At 42.8% G+C, this 16,105-nt stretch overlaps 1 protein-coding gene across 1 annotated transcript in view; it reads right to left on the reverse strand.

Moving 5' to 3' along the window:
- Positions 1-799: 799 nt before the first annotated feature.
- ZFP64 (ZFP64 zinc finger protein) overlaps positions 800-16,105 on the reverse strand; it is a 38,060-nt gene continuing 22,754 nt past the window's right edge. The window contains exons 3-6 of the mRNA XM_077460537.1: positions 15,141-15,302; positions 14,983-15,045; positions 13,102-13,353; positions 800-2,481 (exon numbers count right to left, since the gene is read on the reverse strand). Coding sequence (XP_077316663.1) covers positions 1,253-2,481; positions 13,102-13,353; positions 14,983-15,045; positions 15,141-15,302 — 1,706 coding nt within the window. The 3' untranslated portion in view covers positions 800-1,252. The remainder of the gene's footprint in view (positions 2,482-13,101; positions 13,354-14,982; positions 15,046-15,140; positions 15,303-16,105) is intronic.

Consider the following 16,105-nt stretch of genomic DNA (forward strand, 5'->3'; position numbering starts at 1 on the left):
CTTATGCACGTGGGATTTTTTCGTTTTTTATTTTTAGTAAATTTGCAAAGATTTCAAACTTCTTTCACGTTGTCATTATGGGGGATTGTTTGAGGAATTCTGAGGAAAATAAAGAATTGAATCAATTTTGGAATAAGGCTGTAACATAACAAAACGTGGAAAAAGAGAAGCACTGTGAATACTTTCCGGATGCTCTGTATTCCAACAGTCCCTTGAGGGAGAAGTCCACTAGCTTGACTTCTCTCGAATGGAAACGGTCATAGATGGTTAAAAATTGGGCTGGTTCAGCAGGGACCAGCCAAATTTCAATCCATCTATGGCCAGCTTAAGTCTTCCAATTTAAAGTATAACTAAAAGGCAAACGCTTATTTTATTTTTTATTTACTTTTGGATAGTTGGGAGATGGATTAGAACACCTACCAGTTATTATAGCTGTCTGCGCCCCCATGTTGGGGAGATTCACCCTCTCTATTTGTCCAGATTACCATTATCACAGAGAGTGAAAAGTAAAAAAAAATAAAAAATCCCAAATGTTGGGTTGACACCAGAACAGTAATAGAGGGGAAATCTTACAATGGTGACACACTGTGATTTCCTCAATTTGGAGGGATTTTCTCTCACTTCCTGTTTGGCTATGGGACAGGAAGTGAAGGGAAATCTCCCCAATGGGACACAAATGTAAAAAAAAAAAAAAAAACTGACAGGGGTCCCTTACTGTATCCAAAAACGGAAAAAAAAAAAAAACATTCTTCCTCTGATGCTTTTAGTTTGCTTATTATTGGAGCCAAAGCCTAAAGGATAGTGTTCACCTGTATTTTATTTTTATTTTTTTCCTCAAGAATCATTCTACGATAAAATAAAAATTTGTGCAAACTTTACAAAACAAACTCTGTCTTCCGTGTTTTTTTTTTATTATTATTAAATGTCTTTTGACGTAGTAATCCCTTCAGCTTCTTATTCTTTTTTGTTTTTTTTTCCAGTTGGGTGGAAGAGTAACAGTCGTCCCTTGCCAAGTGTAAAATGTGGGTACCTCTTACATGAGTATCGTACCATCTGTGTGTACTGTACCTTTCTATTTCATAAAGTGTTTTGGGGCAGAAAAACTAAAAAAAAAAAAAAAAAAAAAAAACAGTAGAGAGGGTCAGGTATCTCATTGTTCACATACAAAGACCAGTTTTGTTGGACAACACTGTTGCAAATAGAAAAAAAAAAAAAAAAAAAAGGTGGCGCAGCTTAGCAGCATAAACACAAGTCAGTCGGGTATGGAGTCGGCCGGGCACAGCGGCTCGGAGCCAGCATCGCCTTCTTCAAGGGTGTAGCTTTGCTTCGGAGAATCGGCTTGGGGCGACGTGGTGTAAACAGGGGAGGAGGCCCCTGCGTTCTCTCCTCCTTCACCGTCCACAATCACTACAGTGGTCTCCTCTTGGATTAAGGCGTTGAGGCCATCAAGGTCAGAAGAGCTCATACCCGACTCAGAGATGAAGGTTGGGTTCTCCGGGGATTCTGGGTCGCTTTCTTCACCATTTTCTATAAGCACCTCCTGTATGGAGTCCTCGCTCTCCTGTGCCGGGGAACTTGGGACGACCGTCTCGCACACAATGACCTGTGACCCTAGAGACTGGGGCGAGGCCATTAAGTTGACGTGACTTAACATATGGAGCTGGTCGGTGGTCATTGACTCTTGTCCGTTTCTCTCTTCGCTCGAGTGGTCTGCATTGGTCAAGGAAGCCCCAGAACGTTCTTCACCGTCATCTACTGCCATCTTTCCCACAATAAATGCCGTGACGGCATCGTCTTTGCCGGATTTGTCAACGTCACTTTGCCCAGACTCGTCGACCGAAAGCTGCAACATGGTCAGTTCTTGAGCTTTGTGAAGCATGATCTCGTTGTGCTGTCTCTTGTGACTCCGTAAGGAGTCCTCCCTAACAAATGAGGCCTCACAGAGGTCGCACCTGAAAGTTTTCTTTGCGTCCACCTTGTTACTTTTCCGAGAGCCGTACTGCCTGGGGAAGTTGCCGTCTGCTTTCTGAACGTCAAACTTGCAGTTCACCTCGTCGCTGTGGACTTTTTTAATGTGCGTGGTCAGGTTGCTGCGCTGTTTAGTGTCAAACTGGCAAAGGTGGCATTTGAAGGGCCGGTCCTGGGAATGGATCCGCTCGTGGACTTTGAGGGCCGCCCTGTTGGCGCAGGAGTAGCTGCATTCCAAGCACTTGACCGGCAGCTCCGGCAGATGGGTGCGCAAGTGCTGCCGCAGGTCCCCCTTGCTGCTGCACTGAAAGTCACACTGCGTACACTTGAACGTGCATTCGGAATTGTGCTTCATCCGTATGTGGGACTTCAGATTTCCCTTCATGGCACAGAAGAAGTCGCAGAACTCGCAGCGGTAGGGTTTCTCCCCCGTGTGAACGCGCATGTGCCTTCTCAAGTCCGAGTTGATTTTGAACTTGGAGCTACAGAGCATGCATTGGAAGGGGGCGTCACCTGGAATACAAGAACGATTGTCAGAGGGATCGGGAAAAATACGCACAAGCAGAAAGGCAATGGTGCAATAGTCTGGTGAGCTGCCCCATTGCCCCATACTCACCTCTGCAAAAAAACTAAATTAAAAAAAAAAGTAATAAGTAAATAAGTAACATTCTAACAAACCCGATTCTGAGGATCCCAAACCTCATGGGAATAGACTTGCATACTGTTCAAAATTGTTTTTAGCTTTGGACAAGTTAGGGAAGGTTAAGGGAAAATTGTTTTTAGTTTTGGACAAGTTAGGGAAGGTTAAGGGTTTTTATTATAGCCCCCCCCCCCCCCCCCGCTTTATGACCAGGCCCCATTTTTTTCCCCCGATACGGCACTGCCTTATTGTAACTGACAATTTTGCGTTCATGCAACATTGTGCCCAAATAAAATTGATGTCATTTTTTTACAAAAAATTTTTTTTTATTTCTTTTGGTGGTGGTGGTATTTGATCAACTTGCGCAATGAAAAAAATAGTTTTTTCTTTTTTTACTTTCTGTTATAAAACATGAGCTACTCCATACTCACCTCTGCAAAAAACTAAATAAAAAAAATTAAGTAACATTCTAACAACCTGATTCTGGGAAGGATGAGGATCCTGAACCTCATGAGAATGGACTTGTATACAGTTCAAACATTTTTTTAGTTTTGGACAAGTTGGGGAAGGTTAAGGGTTTTTATTATTCCCCTCCCGCTTTATGACCAGGCATTTTTTTTTCCGATACGGCACTGCCTTACTTTAACTGACAATTGTGCGTTCATGCAGCATTGTGCCCAAATAAAATTGATGTCATTTTTTACAAAAATATATATATATATTTTTTTTTTGGTGGTGGTGGTATTTGATCAACTTGCACAATGAAAAAAACATTGTGCCCAACTGTAATTTTTTCACACAAATAGAATTTTTATTTTTTTTGGTGGTGGTATTTGATCAACTTTTTTTTGCGTAATGAAAAAAAAAATATTTTTTTTTACTTTCTGCTATAAAACCATGAGCTACTCCATACTCACCTCTGCAAAAAACGAAATAAAAAAAATAAAAAAAATTAAGTAACATTTTAACAACCTGATTCTGGGAAGGATGAGCCCAAATAAAATTGATGTCATTTTTTTACAAAAAAAAAAATTTTATTTCTTTTGGTGGTGGTGGTATTTGATCAACTTGCGCAATGAAAAAAAAAGTTTTTTTCTTTTTTTACTTTCTGCTATAAAACATGAGCTACTCCATACTCACCTCTGCAAAAAACTAAATAAAAAAAATTAAGTAACATTCTAACAACCTGATTCTGGGAAGGATGAGGATCCTAAACCTCATGAGAATGGACTTGTATACAGTTCAAACACTTTTTTCGTTTTGGACAAGTTGGGGAAGGTTAAGGGTTTTTATTATTCCGCTCCCACTTTATGACCAGGCATTTTTTTTTCCGATATGGCACTGCCTTATTGTAACTGGCAATTGTGCGTTCATGCAGCATTGTGCCCAAATAAAATTGATGTCATTTTTTACAAAAAAAATATATATATATTTTTTTTTTTTGGTGGTGGTATTTGATCAACTTGCGCAATGAAAAAAAAAAGTTTTTTTTTTACTTTCTGCTATAAAACATGAGCTACTCCATACTCACCTCTGCAAAAAACAAAATAAAAAAATTAAAAAAATTAAGTAACATTGTAACAACCTGATTCTGGGAAGGATGAGGATCTTAAACCTCATGAGAATGGACTTGCATACAGTTCAAACATTTTTTTTAGTTTTGGACAAGTTGGGGAAGGTTAAGGGTTTTTATTATTACCCCCTACCACCCCCCGCCCCCGCCCCAGCTTCATGACCAGGCATTTTTTTTCCGATATGGCACTGCCTTACTTTAACTGACAATTGTGCGTTCATGCAACATTGTGCCCAACTGTCATTTTTTCACACAAATAGAATTTTTTTTTTTTTTTTGGTGGTGGTATTTGATCAACTTTTTTTTTGCGTAATGAAAAAAAAAATATTTCTTTTTACTTTCTGCTATAAAACCATGAGCTACTCTATACTCACCTCTGCAAAAAAAACTAAATAAAAAAATGAAAAAAATTAAGTAACATTCTAACAACCTGATTCTGGGAAGGATGAGGATCCTAAACCTCATGAGAATGGACTTGCATACAGATCAAAATAGATTTTCGTTTTTGGACAAGCTGGGGAAGGTTAAGGGTTTCTTATTATCCCCCCACCTTCTTGACCATGCCTTTTTTTTTTTTTTTTTTTTGCGATACGTCACTGCCTTACTTTAAGGAGAAGGGATCTCACGGCTCCAGAAGCACACAAGCAGGCTATAAACTATCTCTTTGGATGGGAAGCCACAGGGGCTGGCTATTACCACTAGCAACAGACGAAAAAACAAGCTCTGGACTGCCGCACTCTTCAGAAGACCACTTTCTTTTATTGGAAAATCACATCACAGCTCAACAAACACAGCGAAAAAGGAAAAATTGCTGACGTTTCGCACTAGCTGTAGTGCTTATTCATATGAATAAGCACTACAGCTAGTGCGAAACGTCAGCAATTTTTCCTTGTTCGCTGTGTTTGTTGAGCTGTGATGTGATTTTCCAATAAAAGAAAGCGGTCTTCTGAAGAGTGCGGCAGTCCAGAGCTTGTTTTTCGTCTACTGCCTTACTTAAAAACTGACAATTGTAAATCCAACATTGTACCCAAATAAAATTTGTCATTTTTTTTCTTTTTTGGTGGTATTTAATCACCTCTGCATTTTTTATTTTTTGCGCTATAAAAAAAAAAAAAAAAAAAAACACACAACAGTATTTTTTTTTTAACTTTCTGCTATAGTCTGGATTCACACCTATGGCAGTTTTAGTGCTTTTTGCATTTTGCAGATTTGCACTGCAGTCCATTTAACAAGGTTTCCTATGGAACACGTTCTGTAGTGCAAATCTGCAAAATGCAAAAAGCACTAAAAATGCCATAGGTGTGAATCCAGCCTAAAACATATCCAGTAATAAAATAAAACATATCCAATAATAAAATAAAACATATCCAATAATAATATTGAAACAAATCAAATTTCTTTATAAATGTAGGCTATTCTGCTACATATTTTTGTAAAAGAAATCCCAAATAAGCGTATTTTAATTGGTTTGCACAAAAGCTACAGCGTCTACAGACTATGGGGTATATACTGAAGTTTTTTTTTCATACGGCTATCAGCAACTTACAGTGGGACTGTGACATTGTTGTGGACAATTGGATTAGATGTGGGAGACAAAGGGTGGGTCCCACCGAAACAAGGGGAGTTTGACAGCTCTTGCAACTACGCTGCTTGAGCGATTATATGCAAATGGTTGCGGGAGCTGTCGGTCTCACATTGCTTTTTAAATAGGGCTAAAAACATGCACTGTCACTGTACTAATGACACTTGGCTGGGAAGGGGTTAAACATCTAGGGTGATCAAGGGGTTAACTGTGTGCCTAACCAGTGTTTCTGTGTAATGCGTTCGGTGCTTTTACTCAGGGAAGTGATGGCTTTTATTCCCCGCAGGGAAACAAAATCCATCACTCCCCCCCCCCCTGTCTGAACAATGCTCTGCCTTGTTTACATAGGAGGAGGAGGAATGCCGCCTATGACCCCAAGAACTCCACCCCCACCGTCTAACATGGAGGTGGAAACATTATGCTGGGGGGGGGGGGGGTTCTGCTAAGTGGACAGGACAACTTCCCCACATCAAAGAGACAATGGAGGGGACCATGTGCCATCAAATCTTGGGTGAGAACCTCCTTCCCTCAGCCAGGGCATTGGAAATGGGTGGTGGATGGGTATTCCAGCATGACAATGACCCCAAAACACACGGCCATGGCAACAAAAGAGGGCTCAAGAAGCACATTAAGGTCCTGGAGTGGCCTAGTCAGTCTCTCGACCTTAATCTCATAGAAAATATGTGGAGGGAGCTGAAGGTTCAAGGTACCAAACGTCAGCCTGAAACCCTTAATGACTTGGAGAGCAGTGGCGGCTGGTGCTCAAAAGTTTTGGGGTGGAGCGCAAATAAATTGAAGAATACTGAACCCCTCCCATCAATTGCAGCCTCACTGTGCCCATCAAATGCATCCTGTGTGCCCATCATATGCAGCCATGTGTGCCCGTCATATGCAGCCATGTGTGCCCGTCATATGCAGCCATGTGTGCCCGTCAAACGCAGCCACTCGTGCCCGCCGACTCCCCCTACTTGCGAGGCTCAGGGCTCTGACAGCACACCCAACCTCCCCCCCCCCCCCGCATGCACGGCTCTGACAGAGCCGAGGGGACTTACTGCAGCAGCTCCTCTCCAATGTACCAGAGCGGCGGAGGCCAGCCATCCAATAGGGTGGCCTGGTGGTTTGGCCAATCAGGAAAACAGGTCTGCCGCCCTGCCTCCTGATTGGCGGGGAGGAAGGTTAGCGTGAAAAATAGCGAAAATTAATTTGCTATGGTCAGACAATTGGGTGGGATCGGGGCGCACTCTCTGCGCCACGAGCCCACCCTATTTTGAAGCCTATTCGAGCCTCTGGCTCTAATCAGGTGCTTCAAAAAGTACCACCTCCTCCCACCCCTGCCATAGGAATCCATGCACCCTGAAAGGGGCTCGGGCACATGGATGGGGGGGGGGGGGCGTACTGTGTGCCCACCGCGCTCGGGCCGCCACTGTAGGAGAGGATCTGCAAAGAGGAGTGGGACAAAATCCCTCCTGAGATGTGTGCAAACCTGGTGGCCAACTACAAGAAACCTCTGACCTCCGTGATGGCCAACAATCGTTTTGGCACCAAGTACCAAGTCGGGGTCAAATACTTATTTCACTCATTAAAATGCAAATCAATTTTGAACTTTTTTGAAATGTGTTTTTCTGGATATTTTTGTTGTTATTCTGTCTCTCACTAGTCAAATAAACCGACCAATAAAATTATAGACTGATCATTTATTGGGCAGTGGGCAAACGTACAAAAACAGCAGGGGATCAAATACTTCCCCCCCCCCCCCCCCTCCAATGTATGCCATTATCTGAAAGGTGTCAGAATTTCAGCCCCACTACTGCAGTGTTTATTAAATCTGAATTCCACCCATGTAGTTAAAGGCCAACTCCAGAAAAATAAATCTACCCCTGTAAGGGCTAATTAGTCATTATATCTATGGGATTGTAGATCGGACTCTTTCATATACCCGATTCCTTGCTCCTACGCTCTCCTCCTCTGCCCCGAGCTCCCGTCTGTGGGGGGAGCCTCGGCATCATCACGTATCATAGGGGTACATTATCCCTGTATAGTAGACGGAGGAGGCGGGAGTGCAACCGGAGCCGGTCAAAGCTTACAGAGCAGCAGCGGAGAACAGGCCACAATGCTGCAAGGGGCCTGCAGGAGCGAGGAATAAGTATTTCCACCTTAAAATATTTCCACCTTAAAAGAGGAAGTAAACTTCCTCTGCAGACATTTACCTATGGGTAAGCCTATAATAAGGCTTACCTATAGGTAGTGAAAATATCTCCTAAAACGCGTGCCGTTCCTTCCGAGCCCCCATGCCATGAATGACAGCACCCGCGTGCATGCACGGGAGTGACGTCATCGCGGCTCTAGCCAATCACAGCACCGCAGCCCACAAACCCGGAAGAAACTCTGGGGAATATGTCGGCTATCTCAGCGGCGTGCAGGGAGGGCTTCGTTCTTAAGGTAAGTATTTCATAATGAGCTAGTATGCTATGCATACTAGCGCATTATACCATGGTCTTACAAGTTGTTTACAACCTCTTTAAAAAGGGGTTGCATGTGCCGGTGCACACAGAGGGACCCGTCAGGCCACCTGACAAATCACGCTCCATGCATTGCAATGGAACCGTTCTAATAGAAGCGACTCAAGTAAGAAAAAGGTTCCTGTACTAATTTGGGGGCGACTTCGGAGCGGCTTCCATTAACGTCTATACAAAAGTCTTTTGCAAGCCGAGCTGAAGGTGCGCTGTACGGGGCGGCTTCAGAGTTGGACGAACTTGAAGCCGCCCCCTGTGTGAACCGGCACAAAAAAGGTAAAAAAAAAAAAAAAAAATTAAAAATTCTGATTTCTGGTATATGAAGTCCAAACATCTGTAATCTATAGTGTGGTCCTCCCACCCATACGCGCCCCCAGAGGGTGTCGCCACCCCCCCAGCTGTGACTCTTTGCAAGCCACACTGGGCGAAAAGGTGTCAATCTTTGTAGTGGGAGTGGCCAAGGAACACATGGGATCATCTGATTGATTTTAAAGGAATTCTGGCTAAGAGATTATTGCAAACCCATCCCCTGAGGAAGGCCGTGACCATGTAGGTCGAAACGCGTCAGAAATTTTGTACGACAGGATTTATATTATGTGATGCCGTATATAATCTTGTGTTTGCATTTGCTGTATTCGGAATGTTATCATATCTCCCTACCAGAGCTTATTATTTTAACTTCTATGTGTCTATGCCATGTCAACTTTTATTAAACTATTTTCTTTTAATTTATTAAATGTTCGATATTATTAACTTTGCTGCAAAAAAAAACAAAAAAAAAAACCTTGGGGAACCTTTCCCATATTGCATTTATTTGGGGTGTGCAGCACCAATATCCCTCACACTATGGGGGTTATTTACAAAAGGCAAATACACTTTGCACTGAAAGTGCACTTGGAGGTGCAGTCGCTCGAAAGCTAAGGGGAAGATCTGAAATGAGGGGAAGCTCTGCTGATTTTATCATCCAATCATGTGCAAGCTAGAATGCTGTTTTTTATTTTCCTCACATGTCCCCCTCGGATCTACAGCGACTGAACTTCCAAGTGCACTCGAAGTGCAAAGTGGATTTTCCCTTAGTAAATAACCCCCTATGTGTCTTTCCCATGCTGCATCTGTAATCTATATTTGTTGTTTCCCCCAAAAAATTTTTTTCAATGTTTTTACATAGAGATTTTATGTTCTTCCTAGTTTACTCTCCCTCATCTTCCGTTCCTCAGAGCGCGCTCCCGGCCTCTACGTCATAGCTCTTTGTGAACTACAACTCCCGACATGCTTAGCGGAATCGCGCATGCGCATTGCCGCTTTTCCCCCTTTTCCCCCTGCCTGCTTGATCAAGAAGAAGCCTAGTTCTCGATAGCTAGCCCAGCCTTCTATGGAGCCGGTTCACATATCTCCGGAGTGAGGAGTATAGAGGAGCTCGGGACAGTTACTTATCGCGATGTGAAGGTCATCCTTTGGGAGCGATCCGTTTTCTGGGGAGGTGTCTTACCCTTGGTTGAGGTTGTGGGTACTTGTTTGTAATTGCCCCTCCCATGGGGGAGAGGGGATCCATCGAGAGATACCCTATACTAGCGGTGTGGGAGCCATAAAAGATTTTGTCAGTGTTAATAACCATCTACCAGACAATTAGACTCATTAGCGGGAGGCAATGCATTTGTATGATATAGAAGCAAGGTTGTAGCAAATTTACCCATCTCTACGGGTCATCTGGCACTCTATGGACCATTTCTCTGGTTTACGTGCATAACAGGACTTTTGGGAACCATTTTTTCACTGGATCTGATCCTCATGCCCCCCCCTATTTTGGAGTTATATAAATCTTGAGGATTTACTCTTCTATATACTCAGATAAAGCATTCTCTATACTTTTCCTGAGGAAGCCCTACGGGACGAAACATGTCGAAAAATGGGAGCAGAATGACCTAGTTATTTGAATGCTGTAATCTCTGTTTTTTCTGTAATGGGTTATATGTATAGGCCTATGATAACAGATATGATTGCAGGCATCATATATGTTCTTTGTTTAAATTTGTGTCAATAAATACTTTAAAGATACCGAGATAGAGAAATCACATAATACCAAAATAAAATCACAATAAAGTCCCGTATCTCCAAGTTTCTTTCATGCTTTTTCAAAAAATTGGGATGTTGATACCATATTTTTGAGGAACTAAACTCCATCCAATATTTTCAAATATCTCCGCAGTGGCTCCGGTGTGATTTGCACAGGGGACCTATCCCGTCTTTTGGTCCGTTTCAGGTCCGAATTCTGAAATCGCACCCGAAAAACGGTGACAGGGGGGAACGCACCGGACCCCCTACTGTGAGCCGCATGCGAAGATGGTGTGAACCCAGCCTTAAGGGAGCAGGGGCTCCTTTTTGGACGATAAATACACATCGGGCAGCCCTAGGGGGCGACACGCGTGAAAGACGCCCCCCCACACAAAATAAAATTACGAGCGCGAACGTCAGCTTTTGCTAAAGTTAGCGCAACCCTTGCTTCATATATATTTTAATTAGATGGGTCCATAAAGTGACACTTCTATATCAGGTTGCAGCAAACAAACAAAGAAAATTGAGATTGGAAATTCCTTGTGCGCCGGTAGTTTATTTTTCTTATTTTGCTAAAGTCCGCTTTCCCATAGACTCCCCCCCCCCCCCCCCCAGGCCTGGCAGTTTTGGTGCCGCTTCAGGGCAAAACAAAAACTCCTGCATGCTGCTGCGTCTTTGGTGCGCTTTCCGAAAACTGCAACCAAAACCGCAGCACATCAAAGAAGTCAATGGGAGAGCGCGGCCCAGTCCAGAATTTTAATACAGCGCTGTCCGGTGGGACAGGAGGCCTAATTTTTCCCCAGGTCTTGTACCTTGCCCAGCCTTTGCGACTGGACAGTGAAAAGGAGAAGCAGTAGGCTGGTGAGCTCGGGTCACTCTGCTCTCTCCTCCTATCAGCTTTTCCTGGACTGTCTGGGGGCTCCCTATGCAGATATTCCTTCTCCCAGTCTGTGTTCTGCTGTACAGGAACTGCAAGAGGCGGATACTGGGGTCACATTCAGGTACACTGCTAGTATTAAAAAATAAAAAAAATTCAGCGATATAAAAATGAAGATTTTGATACAGAGTTGCAATATCTAGTGTCTTTTCTGCTGGCGGGGGGGGGGGGGGGGGGGGCGGTCAGCTTTACATCATAATGGGGGGGAGAAGGGGGGGGGGTAACAGCAAACCTACCATCCCTAGCAATTCCTCATCGCCTGCCGAATAAACTTTTAACCTCCCGGAACATTCCGCCGCCACGGAACTGATGTGAGCTTTCAAACCGCACTTTGTTCTCTGTACATTAAAAGTGGATTTTAATTAAAATATCAGCATGAGACCAATTTGTAGCAAAAGCGGTTTTTACTTCAAATTTATTCTCATCATAAAGAATCTTTTTTTTTTATTTTTTATTTTTTTCAGCTTTGTAAACAAGCGCGCAATATTTGGGAACGTTCAGCTGAAATTTCACACTTAATCGCACTAAAAGCTTTATTATTATGCAGATCAGAAAGCACATTACTATGCATTTAGATGATTATCCCGCTCAGATCACCAGCCTGATATCCATATATATGTTTTTACACTTTGTATCCTTTTTCTTTTTTTTTTTTCTTTCCCTAAACAAGAAAAGCGAGTCGATTTATTAATTTCTGCAATCTTAAAATTGTTTCCTTGAAGTTGTTTAACTCTTTTCTGCCTAAAAAAGGAAAGAAATATATGAACCAGAAAAAATAAAATGCGATTCCCTCCCCTCCGCTAGGGAAAAAAAAAAAAAAAAAAAAAAAAAATAATCAGAGCTTCTCTGTATGTCTTAAAATTTAGAAATGTCGTGTTTACAGGCCCTGCAACATGTATGGACCAATCCTACAGGCCAAGTAGCTAATGTGTCTTAGAGGACAATTCCACTTTTATGGAAAAAAAAAAAAAAAAATATTAAAAAAAATTATAATAATAATAATAATAATAATAAATAATATAGAATATTCAATTGCCGCATAAAGCCATGTTGGGATTTAACAGTAGTTGTAAAGGCTGAAGGTTTTTTTTGTTTTTTACCTTCACGCCCCCCACTCCCAGGGCAGCCATCAGTAATTTTGCCCCCCCCCGACACTGCTTTAGGTCTGAGCCGGGTGGCTCCTTTCTCTTGCAGCGTCCTATGGAGCCACCCTTGCATGCAGGGACTAGAGTTGTGCGTCCCTACACTGTGCGCTTCAACAGAAATACACAGCCCTGGATGGCAAGGCACTCCCTGCTTCTCCCTCCTCCTCCTCTTTAAAATGGGCCTTGCATGAAAAAATTAGGTCTGCTAATTTTGCAACCACCTCCCCCCCCCCAAATAAAAAAATAATAATATGTTAATTAAAAACAATGGCTTCCTATAGGTGCCAGTGATGTCAAAGGGTCCCGCCGTGGGATCCTGGGAAAGTCGAGGACCTCAAGTTTCTCAAGAAGAGGCTCTAGCACTGTGAAGGAGCTCATTCATGTGGGATTAAAACATCCTCATTTCTGGCAGTATTCCATGGTGAGGCCCATGTGCAATTCGTTTAGTTCCGAATTTGTTTTTGAACAAATTTTGACAAAATTTGTTAATTCCAAAATTTCCGAAAATTTGAAAAATTGAAAAATCCAAAATTTCCAAATTCGGAATTTCGAAAAATTCGGAAATTCAGTGCAAGGAGAGCATTTCTTATAGTTTTCTTTAGGTGTTTGGGGGGGGGGGGGGCGGTGGGGTTGGGCCACGGGGGGTCCGCTCCCAGAGGGGTCACTCTCAGGGGTCAAGGGGCGAGCTCACCTGTGTGTGAACGGAGATGAACGGTCAGCTGACTGGAGTTGCGGCTGGCATATGGGCAGATCTGGCATTTGAAGGGGCGCTCGTCTGTGTGAATGCGCATGTGTTTGCAGAGGCTGCTGCTGTCCGCCGCACTGTAGTCGCATTCTTTGCACTTGTACGGCTTTTCTCCCGTATGCGAGCGGATGTGCGTCTTCAGCTTGTCCTTCCGGCTGAAACACTTTCCACACGTGTCACACCTGTGCGGCTTGTCACCTAAGAGAGGAGAGAAGATCCGCACCGTCACAGAAAAGAAGGATATCCTTCCTTCCATCCCATCTATGCCCATCTATGGAGGGGTGACCATTACTGGGCAACACAGACAGTTCTTCCTTCATACACACTGTAAATGAGCCAATGAGATGGCGCTTTCCATCCTACAGTGCCTTGCACAAGTATTCATACCCCTTGACATTTTCCAAATTTTTTCAACCAAAAACGTAAATGTATTTTATTGGGATTTTATGTGATAGACCAACACAAAGTGACGCATAATTGTGAAGTGGAAGGAAAATGATAAATGGTTTTCTGGAACTTTTTTTGTAGCTTGAATCAGGCAGATTTGTGTGTTTCTGAAGCATTTTTCGTTCCACAGAAATGCACGGAAATGCTTGATTTGCATCTTTTGGAGTTTTTTAGCGCGTTTTGTCACGCGTTCCTGAGCGTTTTTTCTGCTCAAACTCAATAATAATTAATAATAATAATAATAATAATAATAAAAATAAAAAAATAAAAATAATCCCAATCCCTAATAACCTCTAACCCTAACATAATCCCTAACCTAACAAAACAAATAAAATAAAAAAAATTTAATGAAACCCCAACCTTAACAAAAAAAAAAAGTTGAAAAAGTAATAAATAAAAGTGGATGAAAAGCTGAGAAACATAGTAACAAAAGATGAAACAGATTATATTATTCTCTTTGGCTAATAAAAAAAATGCAAATGCTTTACAAATGCTGTACAAAAACACTCAAACAACCATACAAACGCCTGAAAAAAAACGCCCAAAAAAAAACTCTTCAGCACTGGGGTCATCTTCTCACATAGCCACATGACCATAGGTTGCCTCCTCCCGATCTGCACCAGGATCTTCCTAGTGAGGGAGATGTAGACAGCTGCACTACTCCTCTCCCCCACCCAACAACTTCCTCCTGGCTTTCTCCAGTGAGCTTCTCTAGATCCAACTTAATCCCCGGACAGAGATCTGAAAATAGTCCACCCTAGCTAAGCCTAGTTGGGACCTCAACGTCTTCCCCTAGGACCCTGCACCAGAACGGGTCTCCTCCTGCAGGATTGGACCCAGGAACACTGCACTTGCTGCCCAGCCCTCAGACTATTTATGAGCTCCCCCTCCACCTTCTGTGTACACCTTCCCATAAAAACTTTGGGAGCTATTGCGGCATTTTTCAATCGCTTTTGGAGGTGCTAGCAGCGTGCTTTTTTTTTTAAGGTCACGTGACTCAAAAGAACCATTTTGCGCCGCTTTTTGTGCGCCTTTCAGGCACTTTTGAAGCGCTTCCCATTCATTTCAATGGAAAGGGGTGTTTTTGAGGCGCTTTTTTTTTTTTTTTTTTTTTTTTTTTTTTTTTAAGTGCTCCAAAGAGGCTGCTTGCGGGACTTTTTTCACTGCTCCCGCCAGCGCGAACCGCCCATCCTCCCCCCCCCCCCCCCCCAGTGTGAAAACATCCATTGATTTTAATGGGAAGCAGTTTTTCAGGAGCTTTTCGTGCACTTTTTTTTTTTAAAGTGAAAGCATCTAAAAAGTGCCGCAGTGTGAAAGGGGTCTAAGACTATTAGCAGTTTGGTCATTGGTTGAGTACTGATGAGCAGAAACCAGAGTTACCTGTGTGGGTCCTCATGTGGCGTTCCATGTCTTTCATGCCATAAGCAGTCTTGAACTGACATCCTATAGGCAAAAAAACAAACAAACAATGATCTTACTACACACTCACTAAACATAGCTATTTATTACCAGCTCAAGGTAGTTCTACTTCCTCTCACCTGTATAGGTGCAGCTCTGCTTCTTCTGAGGGGAGGCAGCAGATAATTTTTTGGATCGGCTTTTTGTAGCGATGGTGGCCCCACCAGTAGCCGGCGTCACCGAGCTGTCACTAGGCAGAAAGGTTTGATAGCCATGTTCAAAAACAAATTCCGGAGCAGAGACTGGACAGAAGAAGAAGGTGCCATAGGTAATGCACAGTACAATCAGCAATTTAAAATGTACCTTTACGATGACACGAATGAAAGGATATCTAAACCCAAGAAAAAAAAAAAAAAAATATGATAGATATTGCAGTTACCGGTCCTTAGATGTGAGGATTGTTTTCTACAAACAAGTAAAGTATGGCATAAGTCATAAGAGGTCAACTACATTTGGTGAGTCTGGACCCCAATGGGGTTGGGGCTCAGCGCACACTGGAGTGAATTGAAGTGGAATAGCAGTGCGCTGTCACTAAACTCGATTACTAGAGGATGCGATTGATCCATACACCAATCAATTCTTTCAATTAAAACTTTGCCCTTGTTTATCACAATAGATTTTCTTTTTTTTTTTTGTAAATGTTTTGTGAATTTTATTTTTATGGAGTCACCGATTGCACCGCTTGCCGACCAGCCGCCGTCATTATCCGGCGGCAGGTTGGCTCACCTGTGCGAATCGCCATAGGGGTACGTCTGCCGCTTTAAGAGCGATAGGAGGCGCGTGCAACGACGCCGGAGCGGATGCGCGTGGCCGGCGGGCGCAATGTCCCCCGGCAGCCCGCCCATCGCTCCTCAGAGAGCCAGAACGGGGATCTGTCAATGCAAACAGACAGATCCCTGTTCCACATACTGCTTAGTGCAGTATCAACAAGGACTAATCCATAGATACTCTGCTTATACAATCTATCAATTTTTTATTAATGAATTAATTTTTAATAAGTTTTTTTCAATGTTCTATTTTTCAATTAACTAATTGTACATATAAA

The sequence above is a fragment of the Lithobates pipiens genome, unplaced genomic scaffold (genome assembly GCF_037356315.1).
Source record: "Lithobates pipiens isolate NorthernLeopardFrog02 unplaced genomic scaffold, aLitPip1_a1.2 Scaffold_28, whole genome shotgun sequence".
Taxonomy (NCBI): Eukaryota; Metazoa; Chordata; class Amphibia; order Anura; family Ranidae; genus Lithobates; species Lithobates pipiens.